Genomic DNA, 27,632 nt, shown 5'->3' on the forward strand with positions numbered 1-27,632 from the left:
TAGTGCATCCGGGTGAGTATAATCTTACGAAAGTCAATTATGTTTAATATTGACCTGGCTGTCATTTTTTTATTTACATGTACATGTATATAGTCAAAATTATTCACCGTTTAAAAGATTTGGTCCTAGTGATGGCACTATTCCTCGCCTACAGCAGTAGTTCATCTTATCACTTTCTGCATGATTGCATAACACGAATTTGATTGTAATTTTCAGTATATTTTCGATCTGGCCAACTCCAAGATAAGTAGACTGGAAGATGTCCCCGTGGAGTTCAGAAACAGAAGACTGTGTACCTTTCTCGAAACAATTGACATGAAGAAGTTCGGAGTGGACCCACGTGATGCCTGGAGGGATTATGGTAAATTCTCTATATAAATAGATATTATTATTATGACTTACAGAATGGATAAACTCTAGTAACCAGACATGTGCACTGAAGGTCCGTAAGCAAGCTAGGCATGTACAATTAAGTTTCGGAAGTCAACTAGATATATACTATGGTTGATGATCGAACTAGACTGTTTAAATAGACATACTATATTCATCAAGAAACATACATTGTTTACAACTGCAGCACATTGATGAGGAAATGGCTATCAATACAATTTGTTAAAATATCAAAGGCAAAAACATTGGAAATGTAAATATAATGAGGTATTGGTAGAGACATATTCAATCAAGATATTGGCGTTGGTTGAAAGTAGAAGTGCATGTACCTGACAGAGCCAGACATTTATCTGCAGCTTGTGAATCAATGATCATCACCCATGTCAGATATCTACTGTGAAGATATCTCATGATGTTTATCAATGTTCTACTTCTTTCTACAACAGGGTCCAGACAAAAATATTTATGTTGTGCTTGAAAAGAAAATGTTTTACACCATGCAGACAGAACTTCAGAAGAAAACACAGGAAGTAGAAGAACTTTCTACCAGGTATATATGTTGTGGATGTGGAAATTTTCCAGAAGTTTACTTGTTCAAAGCAAAGACTCTCTGTAAACTTGGTCCACAGTCTCCCTCTTCTAATCCGCCTATGTCCACAGTCTCTTTTAATCCGCTTATGTCCACAGTCTCCCTCTTCTAATCCGTCTATGTACACAGTCTCTTTAATTCATCTATGTTCACAGTCTCTTCTTATCCGTCTATGTCCACAGTCTCTTCTAATTCGTTTATGTCTGTAATCTTTTTTAATCCTTCTATGTCCACAGTCTCTTTCCTCTAATCCGTCTATGTTCACAGTCTCTTTTAATTCGTCTATGTCTAGAGTCTCTTCTAATCCATATATGTCCATAGTCTCCTCTAATCCGTCTAAGTCCATAGTCTCTCTTCCAATCAGTCTATGTCCACATTCTCATCTAATCCGTCTATGTCTAGAGTCTTTTCTAATACGTCTATGTCTAGAGTCTATTCTAATCTGTCTACGTCTATAATCTCTTCTAATCCGTCTATGTTCACAGTCTCTTCAAATCCATGTATGTCCACAGTCTCTTCTAATCCGTCTATGTTCATAGTTACCCTCTTCTAATCTGTCCATGTTCACAGTCTCTTCTAATCCGTCAATGTCCAGAGTCTCCCTCTTCTAATCCGTCTATGTTCACAGTCTCCCTCTTCTAATCCGTCTATGTTCACAGTTTCTTCTAATCCGTCTATGTCAACAGTCTCTTTTACTCCGTCTATGTCTAGAGTCTCTTCTAATCCATATATGTCCATAATCTCTTCTAATCCGTCTAAGTCCATAGTTTCTCTTCTAATCCGTCTATGTCCACATTCTCTTCTAATCCGTCTATGTCCAGAGTATCTCTGTTCTAATCCGTCTATGTACACAGTCTCTTTAATCCATCTATGTGCACGGTCTCTTCTAATCAGTCTATGTCCACAGTCTCTCTTTTCTAATCCGTCTATGTTCACAGTCTCTTCTAATCCGTCTATGTCCACAGTCTTCCTCTTCTAATCCGTCTATGTTCACAGTCTCTTCTAATCCGTCTATGTCCACATTCTCGTTTGATCCGTCTATGTTCACAGTTTTTTCTAATCAATCTATGTCCATAGTCTCCCTCTTCTAATCCGTTTATGTTCACAGTCTCTCCTAATCCGTCTATGTCAACAGTCTCTTTTACTCCGTCTTTGTCCAGAGTCTCTTCTAATCCGTCAAAGTCCATAGTCTCTCTTTTACTCCGTCTATGTCCACATTTTCTTTTGATCCGTCTATTTACACAGTCTCTTCTAATTCGTCTATGTCCAGAGTCTCTTCTAATACGTCTATGTCCAGAGTATATTCTAATCTGTCTACGTCTACAATCTCTTCGAATCCGTCTATGTTCACAGTCTTCAAATCCGTGTATGTCCACAGTCTCTTCTAATCCGTCTATGTTCATAGTCACCCTCTTCTAATCTGTCCATGTTCACAGTCTCGTTTAATGCGTCAATGTCCATAGTATTCCTCTTCTAATCCGTCTATGTTCACAGTCTCTTCTAATCCGTCTATGTTCACAGTCTCTTCTAATCCGTCTATGTCCAAAGTCTCCCTCTTCTAATCCGTCTATGTCCACAGTCTTCCTCTTCTAATCCATCTATGTTCATAGTCACCCTCTTCTAAGCTGTCGATGTTCACAGTCTCTTCTAATCCGTCTATGTTCACAGTCTCTTCTAATCCGTCTATGTCCATAGTCTCCCTTTTCTAATCCGTCTATGTCCACAGTCTCTTCTGATCCGTTTATGTCCACAATCTCTCTCTTCTAATCTGTCTATGTCCACAGTCTTTTCTAATCCGTCTATGTCGACAGTCTCCCTCTTCTAATCCGTTTGTGTCCACAATCACCCTCTTTTAATCTGTCTATGTCCACAGTCTTCCTCTTCTAATCCGTCTATGTACCCAGTCTCTTCTAATCCATCTATGTCCACAGTCTCTTCTAATCTACCTATTGTAATTTTAATCTGTGTATATCTACAGTCTCCTTCTTCTAATCCATGTATGTTCTCAGTCTCTTCTAATCCATCTATGTCCACAGTCTCTTTCTTCTAATTCGTCTATGTCCACAGTCTCTTGTAATCCGTCTATGTCCACAGTCTCTTGTAATCCGTCTTTGTTCATAGTCTCTTCTAATCCGTCTATATCTTCACGTAGATAACTATTTGTACTTCTATGTAAATATAATTTAAATACCACTCTCCCTCTTCCAATCCGTCTGTGTCCGCAATCTTCCTCTTCTAATCCGTCTATGTTCACAGTCTTCCTCTTCTAATCCGTCTATGTTCATAGTCACCCTCTTCTAATCTGTTCATGTTCACAGTCTCTTCTAATCCGTCTATGTTCACAGTCTCTTCTAATCCGTCCATGTCCAGAGTCTCCCTCTTCTAATCCGACTATGTCCTTAGTCTCCTCTAATCCGGTTATGTCCACAATCTCTTTTAATCCGTTTATGTCCTTAGTTTCTCTCTTCTAATCCGTCTACGTCCAAAGTCTACTTCTTCTAATCCGTCTATGTTCACAATCTCCTCTAATCCACCTATGTCTACAGTCTTTTCTAATTCGTTTATATCCACAGTCTTCCTTTTCTAATCCATCTATCTTCACAGTCTTTTCTAATCCGTCTATGTCCACAGTCTCTTCTAATCCGTTTATATCCACACTCTCTCTTCTAAGCCGTGTACGTCCACAGTCTCCCTCTTCTAATCTTTCTATGTCCACAGTATCTTCTAATCCGTTAATGTCCACAATCTCTCTCTTCTAATCCGTCTATATCCAGAGTCTCTCTCCTCGAATTTGTCTATCTCGATAGTCTCTTCTAAACCGTCTATGTACACAATCTCTTCTAATCCGTGTTTGTCTACAATCCCCTCTAATTCGTCTATGTCCACAGTCTCTTTTACTCCGTCTATGTCCAGAGTCTTTTCTAATCCGTCTATGTTGACAGTCTCTTCTAATCCGTCTATGTATAGAGTCTCTTCTAATCCATATATGTCCATAGTCTCTTCTAATCCGTCTGTGTCCACAGTCATCCTCTTTTAATCTGTCTATGTCCACAGTCTTCCTCTTCTAATCCGTCTATGTTCCCAGTCTCTTCTAATCCATCTATGTCCACAGTCTCTTCTAATCTACCTATTGTAATTCTAATCTGTTTATATCTACAGTCTCCATCTTCTAATCCATGTACATGTATGTTCACAGTCTCTTCTAATCCGCCTATGTCCACAGTCTCTTTCTTCTAATTCGTCTATATCCACAGTCTCTTGTAATCCGTGTATGTCCACAGTCTCTTGTAATCCGTCTTTGTTCATAGTCTCTTCTAATCCGTCTATATCTTCACGTAGATAACTATATGTACTTCTATGTAAATATAATTTAAATACCACTTTCCCTCTTCTAATCCGTCTGTGTCCACAGTCTCCCTCTTTTAATCCGTCTATGTCCACAGTCTTTCTCTTCTAATCCGTCTATATTCATAGTCACCCTCTTCTAATCTGTCCATGTTCACAGTCTCTTCTAATCCGTCAATATCCATAGTCTCCCTCTTCTAATCCGTCTATGTTCACAGTCTCTTCTAATCCGTCTATGTGCACAGTCTCTTCTAATCCGTCCATGTCCAGAGTCTCCCTCTTCTAATCCGACCATCTCCTTAGTCTCCTCTAATCTGGTTATGTCCACTGTCTCTTTTAATCCGTTTATGTCAATAGTTTCTCTCTTCTAACCCGTCTACGTCCAAAGTCTACCTTTAATCCATCTATGTCCACAATCTCTTCTAATCCACCTATGTCTACAGTCTTTTCTAATTCGTTTATATCCACAGTTTTCCTCTTCTAATCCATCTATCTCCACAGTCTTTTCTAATCCGTCTATGTCCACAGTCTCTTCTAATCCGTCTATGTGCACAGTCTCTTCTAATCCGTTTATATCCACACTCTCTCTTCTAATCCGTCTACGTCCACAGTCTCCCTCTTCTAATCTGTCTATGTCCACAGTATCTTCTAATCCGTTTACGTCCACAGTCTCTCTCTTCTAATCCGTCTATATCCACAGTCTCTTTCCTCTAATTCGTCTATGTCCACAGTCTCTTCCAATCCTTCTATGTTCACAGTCTCTCTCCTCGAATTCGTCGATGTCCACAATGTCCACAGTCTCTTCTAAACCCTCTATGTTCACAATCTCTTCTAATCCGTGTTTATCTACAGTCCCCTCTAATTCGTCTATGTCCACAGTCTCTTTTACTCCGTCTATGTTCAGAGTCTCTTCTAATCCGTCTATGTTCACAGTCTCTTCTAATCCATCTATGTCTAGAGTCTCTTCTAATCCATATATGTCCATAGTCTCTTCTAATCCGTCTAAGTGCATAGTCTCTCTTCTAATCCGTCTATGTCCACTTTCTCTTTTGATCCGTCTATGTTCACAGTCTCTTCTAATCAATCTATGTCCACAGTCTCATCTAATCCGTAAATGTCCAGAGTCTCTTCTAATCCGTCTATGTCTAGAGTCTATTCTAATCTGTCTACGTCTATAATCTCTTCTAATCCGTCTATGTTCATAGTCTCTTCAAATCCGTGTATGTCCACAGTCTCTTTTAATCCGTCTATGTTCATAGTCACCCATTTCTTATCCGTCTATGTCCACAGTCTCTTCTAATCCGTGTATGTCCACAGTCTATTCTAATCCGTCTATGTTCATAGTCACCCTATTCTAATCTGTCCATGTTCACAGTCTCTTCTAATCTGTCCATGTTCACAGTCTCTTCGAATCCGTCAATGTCCATAATCTTCCTCTTCTAATCCGTGTATGTTCAAAGTCCCTTCTAATCCGTCTATGTCCACAGTCTCTCTCCTCTAATCCGTCTACGTCCAAAGTCTCCCTCTTCTAATCTGTCTATGTCCACAGTCTTTTCTAATCTGTCTATGTCCACAGTCTTCCTCTTCTAATCCGTCTATGTTCCCAGTCTCTTCTAATCCATCTATGTCCACAGTCTCTTCTAATCCACCTATTGTCCACAGTCTTTTCTAATCTGTTGATATTCACAGTCTCCAACTTCTAATCCATGTATGTTGACAGTCTCCCTCTTCTAATCCATCTATGTCCACAGTCTCCCTCTTCTAATCCGTGTATGTTCAAAGTCTCTTCTAATCCATCTATGTCCACAGTCTCTTTCTTCTAATTCGTCTATGTCCACAGTCTCTTGTAATCCGTTTATGTCCACAGTCTCTTGTAATCCGTTTATGTCCACAGTCTCTTGTAATCCGTCTATGTTCATAGTATCTTCTAATCCGTTTATATCTTAACGTAGATAACTATATGTACTTCTATGTAAATGTAATTTAAATACCACTGTTTCTCTCTTCTAATCCGTCTATGTTCACTGTCTCTTCTAATCTGTCTATGTCCACAGTCTTTTCTAATCTGTCTATGTCCACAGTCTTCCTCTTCTAATCCGTCTATGTTCCCAGTCACTTCTAATCCATCTATGTCCACAGTCTCTTCTAATCCACCTATTGTCCACAGTCTTTTCTAATCTGTTGATATTCACAGTCTCCAACTTCTAATCCATGTATGTTGACAGTCTCCCTCTTCTAATCCATCTATGTCCACAGTCTCCCTCTTCTAATCCGTCTATCTTCAAAGTCTCTTCTAATCCGTTTATATCCACAGTCTCCCTCTTTTAATCCGTGTATGTCCACAGTCTCTTCTAATCCGTCTATGTTCATAGTCACCCTCTTCTAATCCGTCAATGTCCATAGTCTCCATCTTCTAATCCGTCTATGTTCACAGTTTCTTCTAATCCGTCTATGTTCACAGTCTCTTCTAATCCGTCCATGTCCAGAGTCTCCATCTTGTAATCCGACTATATCCTTAGTCTCTTCTAATCCGGTTATGTCCACAGTCTCTTTTCATCCGTTTATGTCCACAGTTTCTCTCTTCTAATCTGTCTACGTCCAAAGTATATCTCTTCTAATCTGTCTATGTCCACACAATATTTTCCGTCTGTGTCCACAATCTCCCTCTTCTAATCTGTCTATGTCCACAGTCTTCCTCTTCTAATCCGTCTATGTTCACAATCTCTTCTAATCCACCTATGTCTACAGCCTTTTCTAATTCGTTTATATCCACAGTATCTCTCTTCTAATCCATCTATGTTCACAGTCTTTTCTAATCCGTTTATGTTCACAGTCTCTTTTAATCCATCTATGTCCACAGTCTCTTTCTTCTAATCCGTCTATGTTCACAGTCTCCCTCTTCTAATCCGTTTACATTCACTGTCTCTTCTAATCCGTCTATGTCCACAGTCTTTTCTAATCCGTTTATGTCCACAGTCTTTTCTAATCCGTTTATGTCCACAGTCTCTCTCTTGTAATCCGTCTATGTCCACAGTCTCTTGTAATTCATCTATGTCAACAGTCTTTTCTAATCCGTCTATGTCCACAGTGTCTCTCTTGTAATCCGTCTATGTCCACAGTCTCTTCTAATTCGTCTATGCGCATAGTCTAATTAATCTACGTCCAGAGTCTTTTCTAATCCGTATATGTCCACAGTCTATTTTTTTCGAGTGCGTCTATGTCCATTCTCTTCTAATCCGTCTATGTTCTCAGTCTTTTCTAATCCGTCGATGTCCACAGTGTCTTTCTTTTAATCCGTCTATGACCACAGTCTTTTCTAATCCGTCTATGTCCACAGTCTCTCTCCCCTGATTCGTCTATGTCCACAGTCTCTTCTAATCCGCCTACGTCCACAGTCTGTTCTAATCCGTCTATCTCTATAATCTCTTCCAATTCGTTTATATACACATTATGTTCTAATCCGTCTATGTACACAGTCTCTTCTAATCCGTCTATGTTCACAATCTCTTTTAATCCGTCTATGTCTACAGTCTCCTCTAATCCGTCTATATCCACAGTCTCTTCTAATCCCTCTATGTCCACAGTCTCCCTCTTCTAATTCGTCTATGTCCACAGTCTTTTCTAATCCGCCTATGTCCACAGTCTCTTTCCCCTAATTCGTCTATGTTCACAGTCTCTTCTAATCCGTCTATGTTCACAGTCTCTTCTAATCCGTCTATGTCCAGAGTCTCCCTCTTCTAATCCGTCTATGTCCACAGTCTGTTCTAATCCGTCTATGTACATAGTCTCTTCTAATCCGTCTATGTTCACAATCTCTTCTAATCAGTCTCTGTCTACAGTCTCCTCTCATCCGTCTATATCCACAGTCTCTTCTAATCCCTTTATGTCCACAGTCTCCCTCTTCTAATTCGTCTATGTCAACAGTGTCTCTCCTCTAATTCGTCTATGTCCACATTTTTTTCTAATCCCCCTATGTCCACAGTCTCTTCTAATGTGTCCATGTTTATAATCTCTTCCAATCCGTTTATGTCCACAGTCTCTTTTAATCCGTCTATGTCCACAGTGTCTTCTAATCCGTCTATGTCCACAGTCTCTCTCTTCTAATCCGTCTATATTGACAATCTCTTCTAATCCGTTTATGTCAACTGTCACTTGTAATCCGTCTATGTCCACAGTCTCTTCTAATTCGTCTAATGTCCACAGTCTCTTCTAATCCGTCTATATGTTCACGTAGATAACTATATGTACTTACATGTAAATGTAATTTAAATACCACTGTTTCTCTCTTCTAATCCGTCTATGTTCACAGTCTCTTCTAATCCGTCTATGTCCACAGTCTCTCTGTTCTAATCCGTCTATGTCCACGGTCTCTTCTAATCCGTCTATGTCCACAGTTTCTTTAATTCGTCTATGTATTTCTGTTTGTTGATGAGACTCATCATAACTTGACTTCTGTAGAATGGCTGAATATATATTTTTTGTAAAAGTCATTAAAAAAAAGTTGCAGTAATGGTTATTTCTTTTGTGAACATTAACTGTGTAGCACACACTCTCTTCATTAAAAGTAACAAACCAAATTATTGATAATTTTAACATCAGATAATGTAAATTCCTAAATGTAAGCGAAGAATTTACTATCATATAATTTCATGAAAGGCATGGCACGCAAATTAAAATTACTTGCTTTTATTTTTATATTACTGAAATACATGTACTTGATCAACATAGCACTCGCAAATTGACGTATACATGTCAGTACTCACATTAAATAATGAATCAAAAGTAATTGAAGCACAAATTTGCTACATGTAGCTAAAGAAAATTGCTTTATGGTTATCATTCTTGATTTCTATAAGTAATCATACATGTACTTGTACAGTAATAATAATTATATATGAAAGGAACTTTTCCTGATTGCAGTATCAGTTAACGTACGAATTTGTTGGAATAACTTATCTTTGCGGTAGTCACACGGGTTTTATTGAGATAGCTCAGTTGGTAGCGCACCTGACTAGAGATTCAGGAGGATCGGGTTCAAATCCCTTTCTGGTCCTCTGCATTTTCTCCCTTCCTGTTACATCTATATATTTTAGGATTTATATATAGGCATAATGAAATTTATTCTAAATGTTTTTTGCTTGATTGATCCCGAGGAAGCTCTTTTTCCTTTTATAATCATTTGAATTTCAAGATGGCTGTTATAACTTCTGATTTCTAAGGCATTGTTCACCTTCTTTAGTATAGCTATAAAACCCCAGTCAAACTACTTACCTGTACTATGTCCCTTCTAGGCACCATACCTTTCTCTTCTGACAATATACAGCTTTGTAACTAAACATGTAATATATCATATTAATTTTCTTTTTAATCTCAGGTTGAGCAAATTTACCAGCCAACAGTTGACGGAGGGAAACCCTAACATAGCTGGCCTTAGTTATGTCCGGCGCCCAACCAGACTAGGGGAAATGTACAGTCAACTGTTTGATGATGAGTGGTCCGAGGCGTTTGAAGCCCTGAAACCGTCCACAAAGGAAGACGAGGATGATATCTACCCCAATACACTGGCACTGCTTCAGAAGATTGTATAGGTCAGTGATTGGTCAGTCTGAGGTGGTACAGTACCTGTCATAAGTTACACAAGTGAGACAAGACTGTCAAAAGTGGTATAGTACCTTTCAAAAGTTACATGCGTGAGTCAAAGCTGTCTTGAATTTAATTGAAAACAGACATATTCTTATAGCTCTGTGACAAATCTGACAATTTCAAAATGTTGACTTTTGCTAATCGTCTTTGTTTTTATTGCGGTAATTTGGCTTTCGCTTCTATCTAAATATTCTATCATCCTGAAGAAGGGACAAGTCAACTCGAAAATTTGACAATACCATATTGTTCGTGTGATTGGTCAATTTTAATGTCAATATCTAATTTCCAGAAACAAATACATGCACAGAGAGAGATAGAGAGAGAGAGAGAGAGAGAGAGAGAGAGGATGCATTATTGTTGTTGAACCAAGAGAAATGTGAAATAACTTATTAGCCTCAAAGTGGCTCCTGATCCAAAGTATATCACATACGGGATGATTTCAGTTTCTCCATCGTCAACTTCCCATATTTATGTAGCAATATTCCATTATCACCTGCATATGGTGTTTATATATCTCAACTGATTCGATATGCAAGAGCTTGTTCTGTGTATAGTCAGTTTTTAAATCGATGTAAGCTACTGACAAACAAGTTGATGGTACAGGGGTTTCAACAGTCTCGATTGAAGTTAGCATTTCGCAAATTCTATGGTCGTTATAACGATCTAGTTAGTTAATACAACCTCGTATTGGGTCAAATGCTGTCTGACGTGATTCATACCGATTGTTAAGCCGTTCTTGGCACACTGATTTTGACTGCGGATAACTCCGTTTACCTGATCAGGATATAGGGCTCACGGCGGGTGTGACCGGTCAACAGGGGATGCTTACTCCTCCTAGGCACCTGATCCCACCTCTGGTGTGTCCAGGGGTCCGTGTTTGCCCAACTATTTATTTTGTATTGCTTATAGGAGTTATGAGATTGATTACTGTTCGTTTTCTTCACCTTGCATACAACCCTTGGAAGTTTTATGAAGCATGACACTGGAGGGTGTTTTGTAAGTTTTCACAATATTTTTGTAGGAAAGAAGTAGGTACAGTTTCTACAGTCATCTGGCCCAAAATATTGATGATTTCACTTGGAGCTCAAATCCTGGCATTCAATTAAGGAATAGTTAAGCAAACCCAAAATTCACTAAGTTTGATCAGCAAAAATAATTTGTGTCATATGACGAGAGCTTGAAGTTGGCATAAAATTGCAAAAATGCCATTTTCAATGAAAATATCCACAAATTCAGGTGGTTTTCCATTTAGAAAACATACAGAGCATGCGTCGAGCAAATTCATATTGAAGCATGTTTTTCATCTCAAAATAATACACAATACATATCATTTTCATTTTGCTCGACAAATGCGCACATCTTTTCCTGAGCAATAATTTGTATGACATTTGACAGTTTTCAGGCTTATTTTGAGAAAAAGGCGGGAAATATCTTATTCATGATGTCATAATGCTATCCATTTAGGACTATCATTCTGATTTTGTTGACATAGTATACTTGGCATTTATTTTACTTTCTTAAAACGCTGATTAAGGTTAATTCCAGACACATTTTATAGAGAGAAATTTTTTGGGCCTTTTTATGTATACAACCGTACCTTGTTCTTTTCACATTCTGCCAGAAGAAGTCAATAGAACAACTACAAAGACTGGAAAATTACATGAAAGAAGCCCTACAACTAAGACAAGTGAGTGCTTCATTCAGTATATAAAATTTTATATTCAGGACCCAGTTGTACAAAAGTTAGTTAACTTTAACAGACAGTTAACTTCCCATTAACTCTTACATTTATATAGTATTAACTAAACGTTAACTGTCAGTTAAAATTATCTAACTTTTGTGCAACTGGCTCCAGAGCCACAGGCGTAACCGAGATCATTCAGTTCAAATAATTCTATGTTCAGAGCCACAGACGTAACCTAGATCATTGAGTACAAAAAATTCTATGTTCTGAGCCACAGACATAACCTAGATCTATCAGTACATAGAATTCTATACTCAGAGCCACAGACGTAACCTAGATCTATCAGTACATAGAATTCTATACTCAGAGCCACAGACGTAACCTAGATCTATCAGTACATAGAATTCTATACTCAGAGCCACAGACGTAACCTAGATCTATCAGTACATAGAATTCTATATTCAGAGCCACAGACGTAACCTAGATCTATCAGTACATAGAATTCTATATTCAGAGCCACAGACGTAACACAGATCATTCAGTACATAGAATTCTATACTCAGAGCCACAGACGTAACACAGATCATTCAGTACATAGAATTCTATATTCAGAGGCACAGACATAAGATGGATCATTCAGTACATAGAATTCTATATTCAGAGCCACAGACGTAGCCCAGATCAGAAGCATATGATATGAATGATAAGCATTTCTTTGTGCCAGAAAATAAAACAACAGACATGAAACCATAAAACCTGAACTATTAGTGTACTTTGGTATTTGAAGTCCTCTACATCAAATTCTGAGGAAGAGAAGATGGAGGTGGATCAGAGCCCTGCAGGGGGTGGAGAAGGAAAGACAGAAGTTGGAGGAGAGAAGATGGAGGGTGGAAATTCTCTACTAGATCAGGTAGTGGAAAGACATGGCAAGGAGGTCAGAAAGGCAACATCTACTGAGACAGCCCAACATCAGGCTAAGGTAGGGACTTACAATAGATATCATACAGACATCACACTAAGGTACAATGTAAATCTATGTCATAAAGACACCCGAGATAAATCTTAAGGAGGAATGCTACACCAGAGAAATGTACAATATTTTGAAACTTTCAAATTCACTTTATTATGTCCAAAAATGCAGTTTTAGTAGACAGTAATCTGTAAAAATTTAAAACCCCTGCTGGACTTGAACCCGCAATCTACAGTTCTACAATTGACATGCTAACCTACTGAGCTACTCAGCCAGGCTTTTAAATCGAAAAGAAATTATAGACAAATAATGGGCTGATATTTATAATTAAAAGGAAGTCAGCCATTATGACAATGTATTACACCTCCTTAAGTCCCAAAGGCAGCCTGTATAAGTCATTTATTTAATTGCAGCAGCTGAAATTACACAGAAAACTGAAAGACCCATTTCTAAGCCATCTCCCTTAAAATATACCTGGATAAAGATAAAAAAAAAAAAAAAACCACCGCTTGTCAATCATATAAGAGACAATAGCTCAGGTCCTAATTGACAGCTTTAATCCAGCAAGTCACCTGGGTATCCGAGACCGGAATGTGTTGATAGCGATTAACGGTAGTTTTTTTTTTTTTTACTAAAGAAAGTGAATCTGAAAGTTTTCAACTTCAAAAAATATTTGTACATATCCTCCACTTTTGTAGCATTCCCCCTAAAAATAAAGCCTAACCGGCTGTATGAGATGTAGACCCCTTATTAGAGTTTTACGAAGAGGCTTACTTTTACAATTTAAAGGGGCCAACCCCAAATATGAAAAAAATTGGGAGTGGTATTTGCAAAATTCAAAAACTTTACCGCATTTAGTTGTTGTATATATTGTTTAACGTCCCACTCGATAATATTTCACTCATATGGGGTCACGGTAGCTCAGTAGTAGAGCGTTCGCTTCGTAACCGGGAGGTTGCGAGTTTGAGCCCATCTCGTGCCATGGCCGCGTCAAGTTTAAGATTGATTGATTTAAATATTGTTTAACGTCCCTCTCAATTTTTTTTCACTCATATGGCAAACCCAGGGCGTTAAAATAAGTAGTGATTGCTCCTTCGCCAAACCCACGGCATTTAAAAGTGAGAATCACGAGTCGTTCAGGTATGACCTTAAAAACGGAGGTCCCGTGCCACGGCATGCGTTGGCACGATAAAGAGCCCTCACTACTACGGCGATGAGCGCTAAACATAGGCCAGATCAACATTTGTTGTACTTCACCTACAGATGGTGACCTCTCAATATCAGTGAAAATCCAGAAAGGGACATAAAAGCAACTGATCAATCATATCGAGACGTCACTATTGCCGGTGAAGGGCTGCAAAATGTACGCATATGCTCGGCGCTTACGATCTCTGATCAGGGATATATCTTTATCATGCCACACCTGTTGTGACACGGGGCCTCAGTTTTTCCGGTCTTACCCGAAGGATCGCTTTATTTAGTCGCCTCTTACGACAAGCAAGGGGTATTGCAGAGGACCCATTCTAATCCGGGTATCCACGGGGTACAGCATTTCTAAAGGACAAGCACATCTCATATGTTTATATCGATAATGTATAGAATATATTAGTATACTAGGGAGTAATCGATTTTCATAGGGGCCAATTTTCATGAGTTATTACCACAAAAATTGTTGATTCTACTGTGTACATTGATATACATTATACATGTATACGTATTGATGTATACAATCACACATCACTTATTGGTTGTATTTACATTTAAACCTAGATATTCAACACGAAAGAAAGGAAAACAAGGATGTAGCATTTTTTTAATTTTCAAAATGAGAGGGAGGGGCTATGAAAAAATATATCTCGACAAGCCTACCCCCTCGCCTTTTTGGTCTAGTATAGAACTGCCATGTGTGTGGATGGGTAGGGGTTGCTGTCTTCCTAGGGAAACCAGAATCCTAAGAAGTGAGGTGTAGAGAACTTCTAAGTTTTCAGTGCTAATGACACATTATTTAGAAATGTGAGGATAACTTGAGGTCGTCTGCTTATTTTGAGCGCGCTGTGGTACACTTATGATATATAGTAAAGCTTAAAAACACTATTTCTTTATATGGTAATTTTCTAGGTCCCTTCATGCATTTCTCAGCTCGTCATTCGCAGTTAATAGATTACATGTACATTTGAATATCGATAAATTTAACTTAATGAAATATTAAAACGAGTAGTGCATAGTGAAAGTGTTGAACAAATGTAGAATGAATAAAAGTTGCTCAAACGTTTACAATACCCTTGTAATAAACATAATTGTCGGGTTATTTTGGTGTTTTTACTGAAGCAATCTCTATATTCATTTCGGTCCAATTTCTGTAGTTGGAGTTGATCCCCTTAAATTGTAAAAGTCAGCTGTCGATTGTAAAAGTAAGCCTCTTCGTAAAACTCCATAAAGCTATCTGTAACTTCCTATTCTGACAGAGGGGAATGTTGGTAATGAGGAAACAGTATGCTTCATTGATGATACATGTATTTCGACATCATGGAACTTGACATGAGGGATTGTCTATCTACCAGAATGTATAACATATTAGAATTTGTTACCACTTTGATGTCCTCTATATGGGTGAAAAATTCTGTAATGAGAAATGAAGCAGCTTGCAGACAAACAATCCATGATAATACAACCTGACTTTATATGATCCATTAGTTCTAGATGTGTACAGAATTTCATTATGAGAAACACATCTTTTATTCTAAAACAGTTGTTCATTGAACAAAAGCTAAGGGAGCTTTTACCTGATGAGAAACATCACCAGGACGAGAGAGTTCGAAGCTACATCAATAAATCCGTGGAACTGTGCTGGTTCATGTGTATGCAGGACCCTCCTATGGAGCTAGTTTTCCCGAAGAAAGGTGACACGATAGACAAAGCCTTGTTTTCTCACCACGGCAGGAAAGGTAAAATTGCGGACACGTGTGTGTGGGCGGCCATGCTTCTTCACAAGGATGGACCACTGGTGTGTAAGGGTTACGTGCTCCCCGAGGAAAAGAGGAAGTGAACGAACCAAATGAAAAATTGCTATTCTGGATGTGTATTAGTGTGTACATTAGGCTAGATCTCTGTTTTATAGACGGCAGGTATCGCATGCAAATGTATTCCAAGAAGTTTTTTAAGTTTTCAAAATTTGTGTACATAGTCATTAAGTTTGTTCCTAATTGTGCGCTATAACCTGTATGCAAGAGTCACTATATTTAGTCGAGAGTGCGATCAACCAGCAGGCATGTTCACGAAACTTTCCTAAGATATGTCCTCAGATATAACTTAGGAAAACTTAAAAACATCCTAAGATCAACTTAGGATACATCTTAGGATGTTTCTTGACGACATCTTAGGAACATCTTAAATTAGGACGTCCTAACTACTTAGAAGCATTCTTATTCCTTTACATGTATTTATACACATGATATTCGTGACAAATTTTCGAGTAAACAATTAAAATCTAGACACATACAACTAGAGAAAAGACAGATATAATTTATTTATATGAATATTCTTAATTCAAATACCGTGAATTCAATATAGCTATGTTATAAACTAGGCATTTTTAAGATTAACTAATGCTTTAGACATTATTTGTCGAAATGCGCATCTGGTGCATCAAAATTGGTACCGTATAAGTTTTACATAAAGCAGAAAAACAAACGGATATTGTGATATGTATGTATGTTTAATATACTAGTACATTACTATTCTGATGATGAAACCACTGAGCCATGCAATACTCGTATACGATTTCTTGAAAATCGAACCGATATGTATACTTATATCAAGGTCTTTGATAACAATAACTCAATAATCGTTTTTCCGACACAACTCGATACTGAATTTCATTTGTGGTCTGTGTATATTAGTGTTTTATCGTAAGTAGGAAGAGGAACCCAAAGTTTTGAACTGGGAAAATTCAAGTTCTAGTTGATGTGGTAGACAAAAAAGACATTTTACTTAGTAGACTATCTAACATCGTTGCAAAAACGATGGATATAATTTGTGGAAAGATATACTATATATATATATATATATATATATATATATATATATATATATATATATATATATATAACTGTCTGAAGAGGCATTAAAGCCGAAAGCGCTAACAGTGAAATGTTATTCGAGTTTTGTGTTTCTTGACTTTTATTATTTGATGTATTTACTGTATCAAATACCGAATTCTTTATTTACAAACTATATATATATATATATCAATCAATCTATCTATCTATCTATCTATCTATATATATATATATATATATATATATATATATATATATATATATATATATAAAGCACTAAATAATCACAACTAGGTACTGAAAATTTTCGCCCCACCCCGTGGGCGAACCAGCGACGTACGGCACCCACCGCCTACCAAGATTGTCAAACCAGTGCTTAAGTCCACTCGGCCACAACGACGTAATTGATTTTCACATGTGTCGTTTAGATCCTAGGGGTAAACGTAAGGTTGGGTGTTATAATTGTTTGTTTGTGCTTTATATATATATATATATATATATATATATATATATATATATATATAAAATCATCCATCCACTCAGAGGTCTTCCTATTCCCAATAGTGCGGTTATGATTTCCTAAAGTTAAGGTGAACTTAGGACGTGTCCCAGATTTAGGAAAGTTTCGAGAACTAGACTTAAGACTAAGACGTGTCCAAGACATACTTAGGACACGTCATAGTCCTAAGATAACATGTAATTGAACATACCTGCAGTTTTTTTAGTAGTGCGTCAGTTCAGCACGAGTCACCGAGGTGTGTCTTTTATACATTGGGCACTGACATAACATCTGTATGGACCTTTGTGGTCATATACATGTACGTTATCATAGAACTATCCTATGTGGTAATAGAATTATATGGTGGTGGTGCCGGGTTTTCTGTGTATAGTAACAGTAAATCTGGTTTTCTTTAATATAATTTTCTCTGTGTGGATATTCTGTATATATATATATATATATATATATATATATATATATATATATATATATATATACAATCGCGTATATTCTTCTTCTTATTCATTAGATCAATGTTATTATAGAGTTAAGCTATATTTGTATATGTAGAAATCCCGACTATAACCCGACCATGAACAATTATTATAAGTGACCTCTGATGTGTACTCGTTGAGGCGATTCACTAAACCCATGTACTGGTTCTTTCTACTTGTACATGTGAGTGTTCATGTACTACAAGTAACGCTAAAATCTAGTTCTACATGTATCAGCGTATCGCACCTCAACGAGACATAACAAAGTTCCGTAAAACATACTACATCAACGGGATCCCAAATGGTGACATAAACAAGTACTGTAAAATATGTGGAAGTTTCCTTACCGAATGTGCGCATCGTACTGTGAACCAATGAACGTTCTACTTGAACTGGTCGGGTTTATGTGAAATAGACTGTGTATCCAAGGGAAGTATAGATTGTAGTGTTGCCATATAATATGTATTTTAAGTGCGTGTGTTAGTGAGTGTATAGTGTGGGAATGCTGTTTGCGTAAAGTCAAATGGATTTGTATGAATAAAGTTATTTTTCGTTTGTGTTTCTTTTTCACATGTCAAGGTTCAGTTTGAAAACGAGGAGGCTTTCTTATCTCGAATCAAAATTGTGACATAGGTATATGTTTAAATTCCTTTAGCACATTCAGCTGAAGATTCTTAAATTTCCTTGCATGAAACTCCTAAGCAACAGGCTCATTAATAAGATAAACACGACTTTGGGGCTGCTTGATTCTTTTCAATCTTTTATGAAATGTTTGTATGCAACACATAGCTTTTATAAACTTGGTTATTTTATTTTACACAGTCTACATTATTACTAATTGAAATCCCCATTCCCATTTAAATCTTAACCTCGGGAAATCTCTCATTGCCCCTCATTGCCATGTTTAGAGTGAATAATCTGTATTACTTCCGGGATTCCCCAGTGTCATTTGAAGTAACTTTGTAAGAGAAGTTGTAAGTTTGAGGTCATATGGATTAAAAAGGTTGCTGTATAATTATTTATGGCCATACAGGACATACTGGGATGTTTATAGCGGTTTAATTGACTCTTCCGTGAAGGTACGATGACTTTTCTATTCCTAAATGGGTCATCTTTCATGTAAGCCATGTAGATTATTAGGTTGTTTATTAGCTGATTACTACACCAACTCAGGTCATTTCAGGAACTATGTGTAGGATTGAACTCCACTGAGAGGCAAACTTTAAAATCTACAGAAGATCATGCAGGTCTGAAATTGGTATACACTGTAATACTTCTATAGAAATTAACTTTTATATATGTGTTGATGACTTTTTATCGTCAACAGTTGAATACTATCGCAACCAATGTGAAGATGAGATGTAATATGCATATGTTCTCCTTTTGGTATTTTAACTTTCCCCTCGAGATACATGTTGCGTGATTTGATAAAATCAATATGAATCACCCTGGAAGGTTTAGGATTAGATTAGATAACTTATGACTCAAAGTGGTATTTTCAACTGCTCACTGACAATGCATCCAAACAATCGATTTATATACTATGATTGTGGTACTGAATGGACTAGAACTTTCCATGCATGTTGGAGATGTGTACTTTCATTGTCCTTTTGATCATGTAAATATTCTACAACATTGTATCATTATTACCAAAACTGTTAACAGTAGAAAAAAAGTCAAGACTGGCAAATAATGGAAAGACCATAACAGAATTTGTGAGATGACATCTGTTTCTTCCATTCGTTAATTTGCGCTATAGCTACTGACAAACAAGTTGATGGTACAGGGATTTCAACAATCTCGATTGAAGTCAGCATTTCGCAAATTCTATGGTCGTTATAACGATCTAGTTCGTCAATACAACCTCTCATTGGGTCAAATGCTGTCTGACGTGTTTCATACCGATTGTTAAGCCGTTCTTGGCACACTGATTTTGACTGCGGATAACTCCGTTTACCTGATCAGGATATGAGGCTCACGGCGGGTGTGACCGGTCAACAGGGGATGCTTACTCCTCCTAAGCACCTGACCCCACCTCTGGTGTATCCAGGGGTCCGTGTTTGCCCAACTATCTATTTTGTATTGCTTGTAGGAGTTATGAGATTGATCACTGTTCGTTATCTTCACCTTGAATTTATCAAAATCTCATTGGTCTACATTAATTTAAAAAGTACCTTCGTAATATGTGTTGGACAAGACAATGATAGCATTAACTTTTATCCAAGAACCATTCATAAAAGGAATTCTTTAAAAGCATGTTATGCTTGTTGGTAACAATAAAATAAAGTAAAAACTGTGAAGTCTCAGTGAAGTGGGTCCATGTATGTTTGCCGATAGTTTGCCTGTATGACTCCGTGCATTTGCATTTTTAACAATATTCCTTAACATTTCAAATGACTATTTTGAGTATTTAAAAAAATTAAAGATGAAAATTAATTCAATGGGATTTTATCTAATGTAATGGGATATTATCTGTGAACAATACCCTTAATGAACTATATATTGGAGGACTATTGCAGGGGGAAATTAATAAGCTTCAATATAAAAATATGAAGGTTTTCAAATGGTTTGCTTTACATAGTTTTGATATTTAATAGGGTATGCTTACTCCCAGGCACCAGATCCAACCTCTAATATACGGGTCTCACTCTTGTTTTCGTATACCTTATGGTATTTTCTAAATTGATCACTGTTCGTTATTTTCTAAAAAGAAAAATCACTTTACATAGTTTTGATAGTTACCAAGTAGTTGCCGCTGAATTTGATGCTTGTTTTTACAATGTTAAGAGAATACAATGTTGAGAGGTATGAAACGGTGTGTTTGTTTGTGGTTATAAGCAAGGTGAAGATAACGAACAGTGATCAATCTCATAACTCCTACAAGCAATACAAAATAGATAGTTGGGCAAACACGGACCCCTGGACACACCAGAGGTGGGATCAGGTGCCTAGGAGGAGTAAGCATCCCCTGTTGACCGGTCACACCCGCCGTGAGCCCCATATCCTGATCAGGTAAACGGAGTTATCCGCAGTCAAAATCAGTGTGCCAAGAACGGCTTAACAATTGGTAAGAAACACGTCAGACAGCATTTGACCCAATGCGAGGTGGTGAAATATCAGCCGTTTATCGATTTTGAATTTAATCAGAGTCAGGCTTAGAAGATTTTTATACATCGTCGTAGCGGCTCATAATTAACCTATTTTTCTTATCATAGGACGACGACACTTCTTTTCCGTAACGTCAAACTACTGAAGTAATAATACATGCAAATTCATTATACCATTATCATGATATATTTTAAGAAACCATATCTATCATAAACATGCAAATTATGAAAAGGCAACATATTAATCGTTGTATTGTTGTCGGACACTTGACTTGTAGTAGAGCGTAATTGATAGGAAGTTAAAACCCATTACAGGAAAATTAAACCTCGTGGCGAAATTGCGGTGAGCACGATCATGCACGTTGACACGGCCTCGTGTGTTACAAGGATATTTTTTCTGTTTGCGGACCAGACGTTTCGGACACGTCAGAGAAACATTATGTGATTCCGAATGTTACTGAAATCTTCATTTTATATTCTTTGTCTCTGGATAGTGTCTGGATATTTAAGACTTCCTAAGTATTAAGAACTTGTCCTATTGCAAAAGGGCAACAATGTGGTCATATCCTAGATTTTATCGGCTTTCGTACCCTTTGTGAACTGATGTTACCATTGATGTCAGGTTCACATCTGCTCTGGCTCTCAGATTCTTCTATCTCATATATTTTCTTTCGGATTAGGTATTTTGGATATCCTTTTTAGTGGATGCCTCCCATACTGCTCCAACGCATTGGTTTGATACTTCATAGTGACACTTTGTAGTCGGCAGCTTTATTCTTCTTTATGCATGGGGATAAGCTTCTCCTCAATCATGAAAGATGAAGATAACGAACAGTGATCAATCTTATAACTCCTACAAGCAATACGTAAACTCCGTCTACCTGATCGGGATATAGGGCTCGCGGCGGGTGTGACCGGTCGACAGGGGAAGCTTACTCCTCCTAGGCACCTAAGTCCACCTCTGGTGTGTCCAGGGGACCGTGTTTGCCCAACTATCTATTTTGTATTGCTTGTAGGAGTTATGAGATTGATCACTGTTCGTTATATTCTCCTTTCATCAATCACAAAGATATACAAAGATTTTAAACAATATATTTACAATGAGTGAAAGAAAAGATATCTCAATAACAAATAACTACATTGAAATAGGGATACAAAATTAGAGTCCAATGCTGGTTTCAATGTCGAGCTGCATCCCCACACGAGAATATAAACTCCCAAATCAACTTTTAAATTCAATCATTAAGATAAGTCCAAAATTCCCGGAAAATTCCGTAGTTTTATAAAATGCATAACAATTCTGAGTGCTTAATGCCACAAAATAGTATATGCATGCAAAAATGACGTTTCCAGACCTTTCATTTTTAAACAGACAGTGTATTGGCAAAACAAGGTTTACGTATTCATATTGATGAATAATATCTAAATCACAGGTGTCGGTTAAAATTGGAAACTGATTTTACACAATTTCGGCAACATCCCTTTCAACAAGTGTAACAAACTCGGTTTTGTTACGCTGACCAAGTGTCTTAACTATATAGTTCGCATCAATAAGCTTGTTTTTGATTTCCAGGGAGCATAATATCTGGCCTGTAGAAGATAACCAGGGACGGGAAAAATACCAATAAAACTGTATCACCTGGTTTAAAAACTCTGTTCCTGGCATCTTTGTCATACCAAACTTTCGCTGTGGCTTGAGAACTCTTGAAATGTTCTTGTGCCAAATTACAAGCATTGTAAAGTCTCGTTGATATTAGATACAATGTCTAAAACGTTAAAAGCATTAGTCTCAGTCAACACGTTTCACTTAAAAAATCAAAGGACCTCCAAGTGCATGGTCAAACACTAATTCCAAGGGACTGACTTGAAGCTTTCAAGAGACTCCTGAACTACTTCTTGTGCACCAAATAAAACAAGGTGAACCCCTTCACCTCAGTCTTTATTATACCGCTAACAATGTCTTAAAAGTTTTAATGTTCTGATGAAAACTTTCAAGAATCCCTGAGATTCCGCATGCTAAACAGTAGACTTTTACTGTTTAACACTAAACTCATGCAGGACCTTTTGAAACAACCCTAACGTGAAATTTGAACATCCTTGATCTTACTGAATAGTCTTAGGCACGCCTACAAAACTGAAAAAAAAACCTTGGTAAGGGCCTTGACTATGTTCTTTGCCTTAACATCACTAAGAGGTGTAGTTTTATGATATCCAATGGACATACACAATTATAGTAAGTAAATATTGGTTTCCTGACCTAGTCCTGTAGAATCTACCAACACTCGAATAAAAGGTTCTTCAAAAGCTGGAATGGGTGGGAGAGGAGCAGTTAGGTTTACCTAGCATATGGCAAACATGACACGACTTGCAGAATTCATAAGCATCGTTTCTCGGCTTAGGCTAATAAAATCACTCAAAATTATTTTACAAGTCTTATTGACACATAAATCACCTGTCATGAAGGTGTCGTGAGCCAAAATCATGATGGCCCTACCATATATCACTGGGACAACTATCTGGTGAATAACATGCCTAACGATGCGTCAGGTGGTCGTCAGTTTCGCAGAATGATTTCGTGTACAAACACCCATTAAATCTGATTTCAGATAAAGTCCATGAAAGGGAACATTAATGACACCTAGCTTAACTCCCTGTAATAGATCTAACCCACCAGTATGAGTTTGTTGAGACAGATTTAAATCAGTTTCTAACAACGACGTTTGGGCAGCAACACTATCTATCAAAATATGAACATGCTTAACTTCGCTAGAACCAATGAGTCAAACAAATCCATCAGAAAAAATGGAATTACAATCCTCCATAGAATTAAAAGAATTGGACTTGAAACCCTGAACATCAGGAGTGTCAGAACAAAATGAAATAAAGAATTTCCTGTCATTTCTAAATGCAGTACAAGTATAAGGTTTTTCAAGGTCATTTATTTTTTTAAGCTTAAATTATTCACTGATCAAATAACTCTTTCCTTACAATAATTACAAATTGGAAGCAATCCTACACCATATGAATCAAACAGAAATAAATACTTACACGAAAAATCGCTTTTAAAATTCAGCATGCAACAAACATATTGATTTCCGTGTGCGAGATAACATTTCAAAAACCGAGAGAACAGGACCAAAATGGAAACTAGCTATATGCAAGGTGAAGAAAACGAACAATGATCAATCTCATAACTCCTACAAGCAATACAAAATAGATAGTTGGGCAAACACGGACCCCTGGACACACCAGAGGTGGGATCAGGTGCCTAGGAGGAGTAAGCATCCCCTGTTGACCGGTCACACCCGCCGTGAGCCCCATATCCTGATCAGGTAAACGGAGTTATCCGCAGTCAAATCAGTGTGCCAAGAACGGCTTAACAATTGGTATGAAACACGTCAGACAGCATTTGACCCAATGAGAGGTTGTATTGACGAACTAGATCGTTATAACGACCATAGAATTTGCGAAATGCTGACTTCAATCGAGACTGTTGAAATCCCTGTACCACCAACTTGTTTTTCAGTAGCTTACCTCGATTTAAAAACTGACTATACCCAGAACAAGCTCTTGCATATCGAATCAGTTGAGATATATAAACACCATATGCAGGTGATAATGGAATATTGCTACATAAATGTGGGAAGTTGACGATGGAGAAGCTGAAATCATCCCGTTTGTCATGCAGTTGAGTTGTCAGTTTGCCGTTAATGTCTACTTTCAATAAAATATCTAAGTATGAAGCAGAAGTGGATGACTCTGTGGTGTCCTTTATTTTGAGCTCACAGGGATATATCAAATCGACATATGAATGAAAGCTATCATTGTTAATAGACAAAACGTCATCGATATATCTAAAAGTCGAATTGAAGGTCACAGCGAGAGATTTTTTCTTCTCACGTAGAAGTTTTTGAATATTTTCTGCTTCATATGAATATAAAAACAGGTCAGCTAACAAAGGAGCACAATTTGTGCCCATGGAAATTCTAACAGACTGTTGGAAGACCTGATCCCCAAAGACCACGAAGATATTGTCAATGAGGAACTCTAGCATATTTTTTATTTCAACTTCAGAGTACTTGTGCGTGGAATCAGAGTGGTGTTTAACAAAGTAAGTTTTTGAATGTTGATCACTAGATGCAAGGTGAAGATAACGAACAGTGATCAATCTCATAACTCCTACAAGCAATACAAAATAGATAGTTGGGCAAACACGGACCCCTGGACACACCAGAGGTGGGATCAGGTGCCTAGGAGGAGTAAGCATCCCCTGTTGACCGGTCACACCCGCCGTGAGCCCCATATCCTGATCAGGTAAACGGAGTTATCCGCAGTCAAAATCAGTGTGCCAAGAACGGCTTAACAATTGGTATGAAACACGTCAGACAGCATTTGACCCAATAATAGATAAGAACATTTCCGTTTTCCGTTTTTGTTGAGGAAGCAACTGTCTATGATGTCAAAAAGTCTACTGTTTAATTTATCGAGAGAAATGGTTGTGTATAGTGTTGAAAAGTCATAGGTTTTAATGTTATTGATTTGAGAAAAGGTCTGTGATTTCAAGTTTACTAAAAGTTCTTCAGAATTTTTTAGAATCCACATTTGATTAACACCACTTCAGGCATATGTAGTCACACAGTAAGTTTGAAGTTTCTCCTTCACAGCTGTTAATATTTTCGTGAGGAGCAAAGATAGGGGCCTGGTAGAGCACTTACTGGATCCAGCAATGTATCTTTGGTTGTAAGGGTTTTTATGTCGTTTGGGAATCCAGTACAGGTACGGTAACTCATATTCATTCGACCCATTGACTGGGATATTAAATGTGTCTAAAACTGAAGCATGGTTTTAAAGAATTTCATCTTTCGAAAGGGCAGTTGGAGTATAAGAATGATTACCATCTGGCATCTGACATTCGAACATTTTTACATGATTAAGTTATAATACGGGATTTTCGAGATACGGATCCACTCTGACTTTTATCTTGCGTTGAACGTAATTTGCAGGGCATATCACTTTCAGATTATAATAACAACAAAGTGCATAAGCATGGATACTTCAATTGCTATCAAATTCGTGCATCAAAATTATATTTTTGAAAGAAAAGAATCACTACAACCATTTTATAAGAAAGTGCATTTGATTAAACTATGTGAGTTGGTCAGGAAAATAAATCTAGGGATATCGGTAAAACAATTGGTTACTATCATGTGACCGTGATGTAGAAACGTCTACAACGGTACACTTCATGTAAATTGTTTGTGTCTTACAATAAATCCCATGGGGATCCAGGTTAGAATAGGTCCTCAGTACCCCTTACTTGTCGTAAGATGAGACTAAATGCGGCGGTCCTTCGGATGATACCGCAAACACCGAGGCCCCATGCCACAGCAAAGATCCCTCCCTGCTCAAAGGCCGTAAATATCTAGTATAAACCTAACTTTTGCAGTCCTTCACCGGCAATGGTGACAGCTCCATATTAGTGAAAAATTCTCAAGAGTTACGTTAGACAGTAAACTTCCAATCAATATTCTACAATTAAGCGGGCATATTCTTGTCCCCATCCTCAACACGGAACATGCGTACTTCTTGGCACTGCACAAATATCTTCAGGTTATAGAACCTATGTCGATAAAGGTGAACCAGCTATTACTGTTCAGTGAACATTCCTTATATGTATTAAAGTCGTTAAGTACTATATAGAAGACAACTTAACATCTGTACTGCAATACATAGAGGCTATTGAAGTATGGAGATATCAACTGGCGTTCGGTGGATTTGTCGTCAATAGATATTTATTTGTCAAAAACCGTGGGATGCTTTTCGTAAAACACTTACCATAAAGTGTCAAATAGGTGCATTGCCTTAAATCATATTATTTCGAACTTAGAAATATAGGTAGAATTATATGTTTTTTAACAAGTGCAGGATACTTGTAAGATCACTGTTATTTCAGGCTAGTGACATTTTCAAGGAAACATGACCATATTACATCAATTTTCATATCGCTTCACTGGCAACCTGTGACATTCTAACGAAATTTAAAATCCTGCTGTAACCGTTCAAGGCTCTGAATTAGCTCCAGCATACATGCATATCCAGACAATAATTCAAGTATAACCCCCACCCCCCTGCAAAAACCTTACATAGCTATGTCTATTCTTAGTTACATTAGTTTAATGTTATTTTATATATTCATTGTTCTTTGTTTTAGATGTAAAGAGCTTTAGGGCAATTGTGTTGATAAGATAAATAGAATTGTACTATAATACTATAACGATCTAATTTACAAATACAATCTGTCATTAGACCACGTGTTGTGTGACATGCTTCATACCAATTGTAAGACCGCTCTTTACATACAAAATTTGATTACGGACTTACTCCGTTTTCCTGATTCGGATATAGGGCTAACGTCGGGTGTGACTGGTTAACACCCCCATGTGTCTAAGTGTCCTTGTTTTCCCTTCACATGATTTTGTATTTCATACAGGACTTTTAAGTCCGATCACTTTTCATTATCTTCAATTCTTAATACAATGGGTAAGTAGCATAAATTGTAGCTTCCTTCATAGATTGAGGAGATTGACTTTTTTAAGGTATACTCCTTTCTTAATGAGATCTCATGAATATGTATAGCAAACTCAAAACGAGGCTAAGGTCGTATTGAGTGAAAACAAAAATAGAAAACGGAAGAGAAAAAAACATCTGCTAAGCGCGATTTAAGTATCGTTTCAGACCTCACGTTCGGCTTCGTTGAGAAATTTGTCAAAAGAGATAGCCAAAGCCTTATAGAAAAGGAAATATCCAAAGGATATAAATATTTCTGTGAGAGATATGTGACTAACATTACAAG

General features: G+C 37.4%; 2 protein-coding genes across 3 annotated transcripts in view; both read left to right on the forward strand.

Annotated features, from left to right (window-relative positions):
• The window catches only part of LOC125679555 (uncharacterized), a 37,088-nt gene extending 27,254 nt beyond the window's left edge, over positions 1-9,834 (forward strand). For both annotated transcript variants that reach the window (XM_048918867.2, XM_048918866.2), the window contains exons 8-10: positions 217-361; positions 837-940; positions 9,699-9,834. In XM_048918867.2, the coding sequence (XP_048774824.2) occupies positions 217-361; positions 837-868 (177 nt within the window). In that variant the 3' untranslated portion in view covers positions 869-940; positions 9,699-9,834. The remainder of the gene's footprint in view (positions 1-216; positions 362-836; positions 941-9,698) is intronic.
• An 83-nt stretch (positions 9,835-9,917) lies between these two features.
• Positions 9,918-15,805, forward strand: LOC125679575 (uncharacterized). The gene is made up of 3 exons (XM_048918889.2): positions 9,918-11,654; positions 12,439-12,630; positions 15,371-15,805. Exons 1-3 carry the CDS (start codon positions 11,628-11,630, stop codon positions 15,665-15,667), a joined length of 516 nt encoding a protein of 171 aa, XP_048774846.2. The 5' UTR covers positions 9,918-11,627; the 3' UTR covers positions 15,668-15,805.
• The last annotated feature ends 11,827 nt before the right edge of the window (positions 15,806-27,632 follow it).

The sequence above is a fragment of the Ostrea edulis genome, chromosome 2 (genome assembly GCF_947568905.1).
Source record: "Ostrea edulis chromosome 2, xbOstEdul1.1, whole genome shotgun sequence".
In the NCBI taxonomy this organism is placed as follows: Eukaryota; Metazoa; Mollusca; class Bivalvia; order Ostreida; family Ostreidae; genus Ostrea; species Ostrea edulis.

Coding starts and splice junctions, on each gene's coding strand:
- LOC125679575 (XM_048918889.2), top strand. CDS start 11,628: ATGAAAGAAGCCCTACAACTAAGACAA. Junction 11,655..12,438: donor AAGCCCTACAACTAAGACAA/GTGAGTGCTTCA, acceptor TGGTATTTGAAG/TCCTCTACATCAAATTCTGA. Junction 12,631..15,370: donor CAGCCCAACATCAGGCTAAG/GTAGGGACTTAC, acceptor ATTCTAAAACAG/TTGTTCATTGAACAAAAGCT.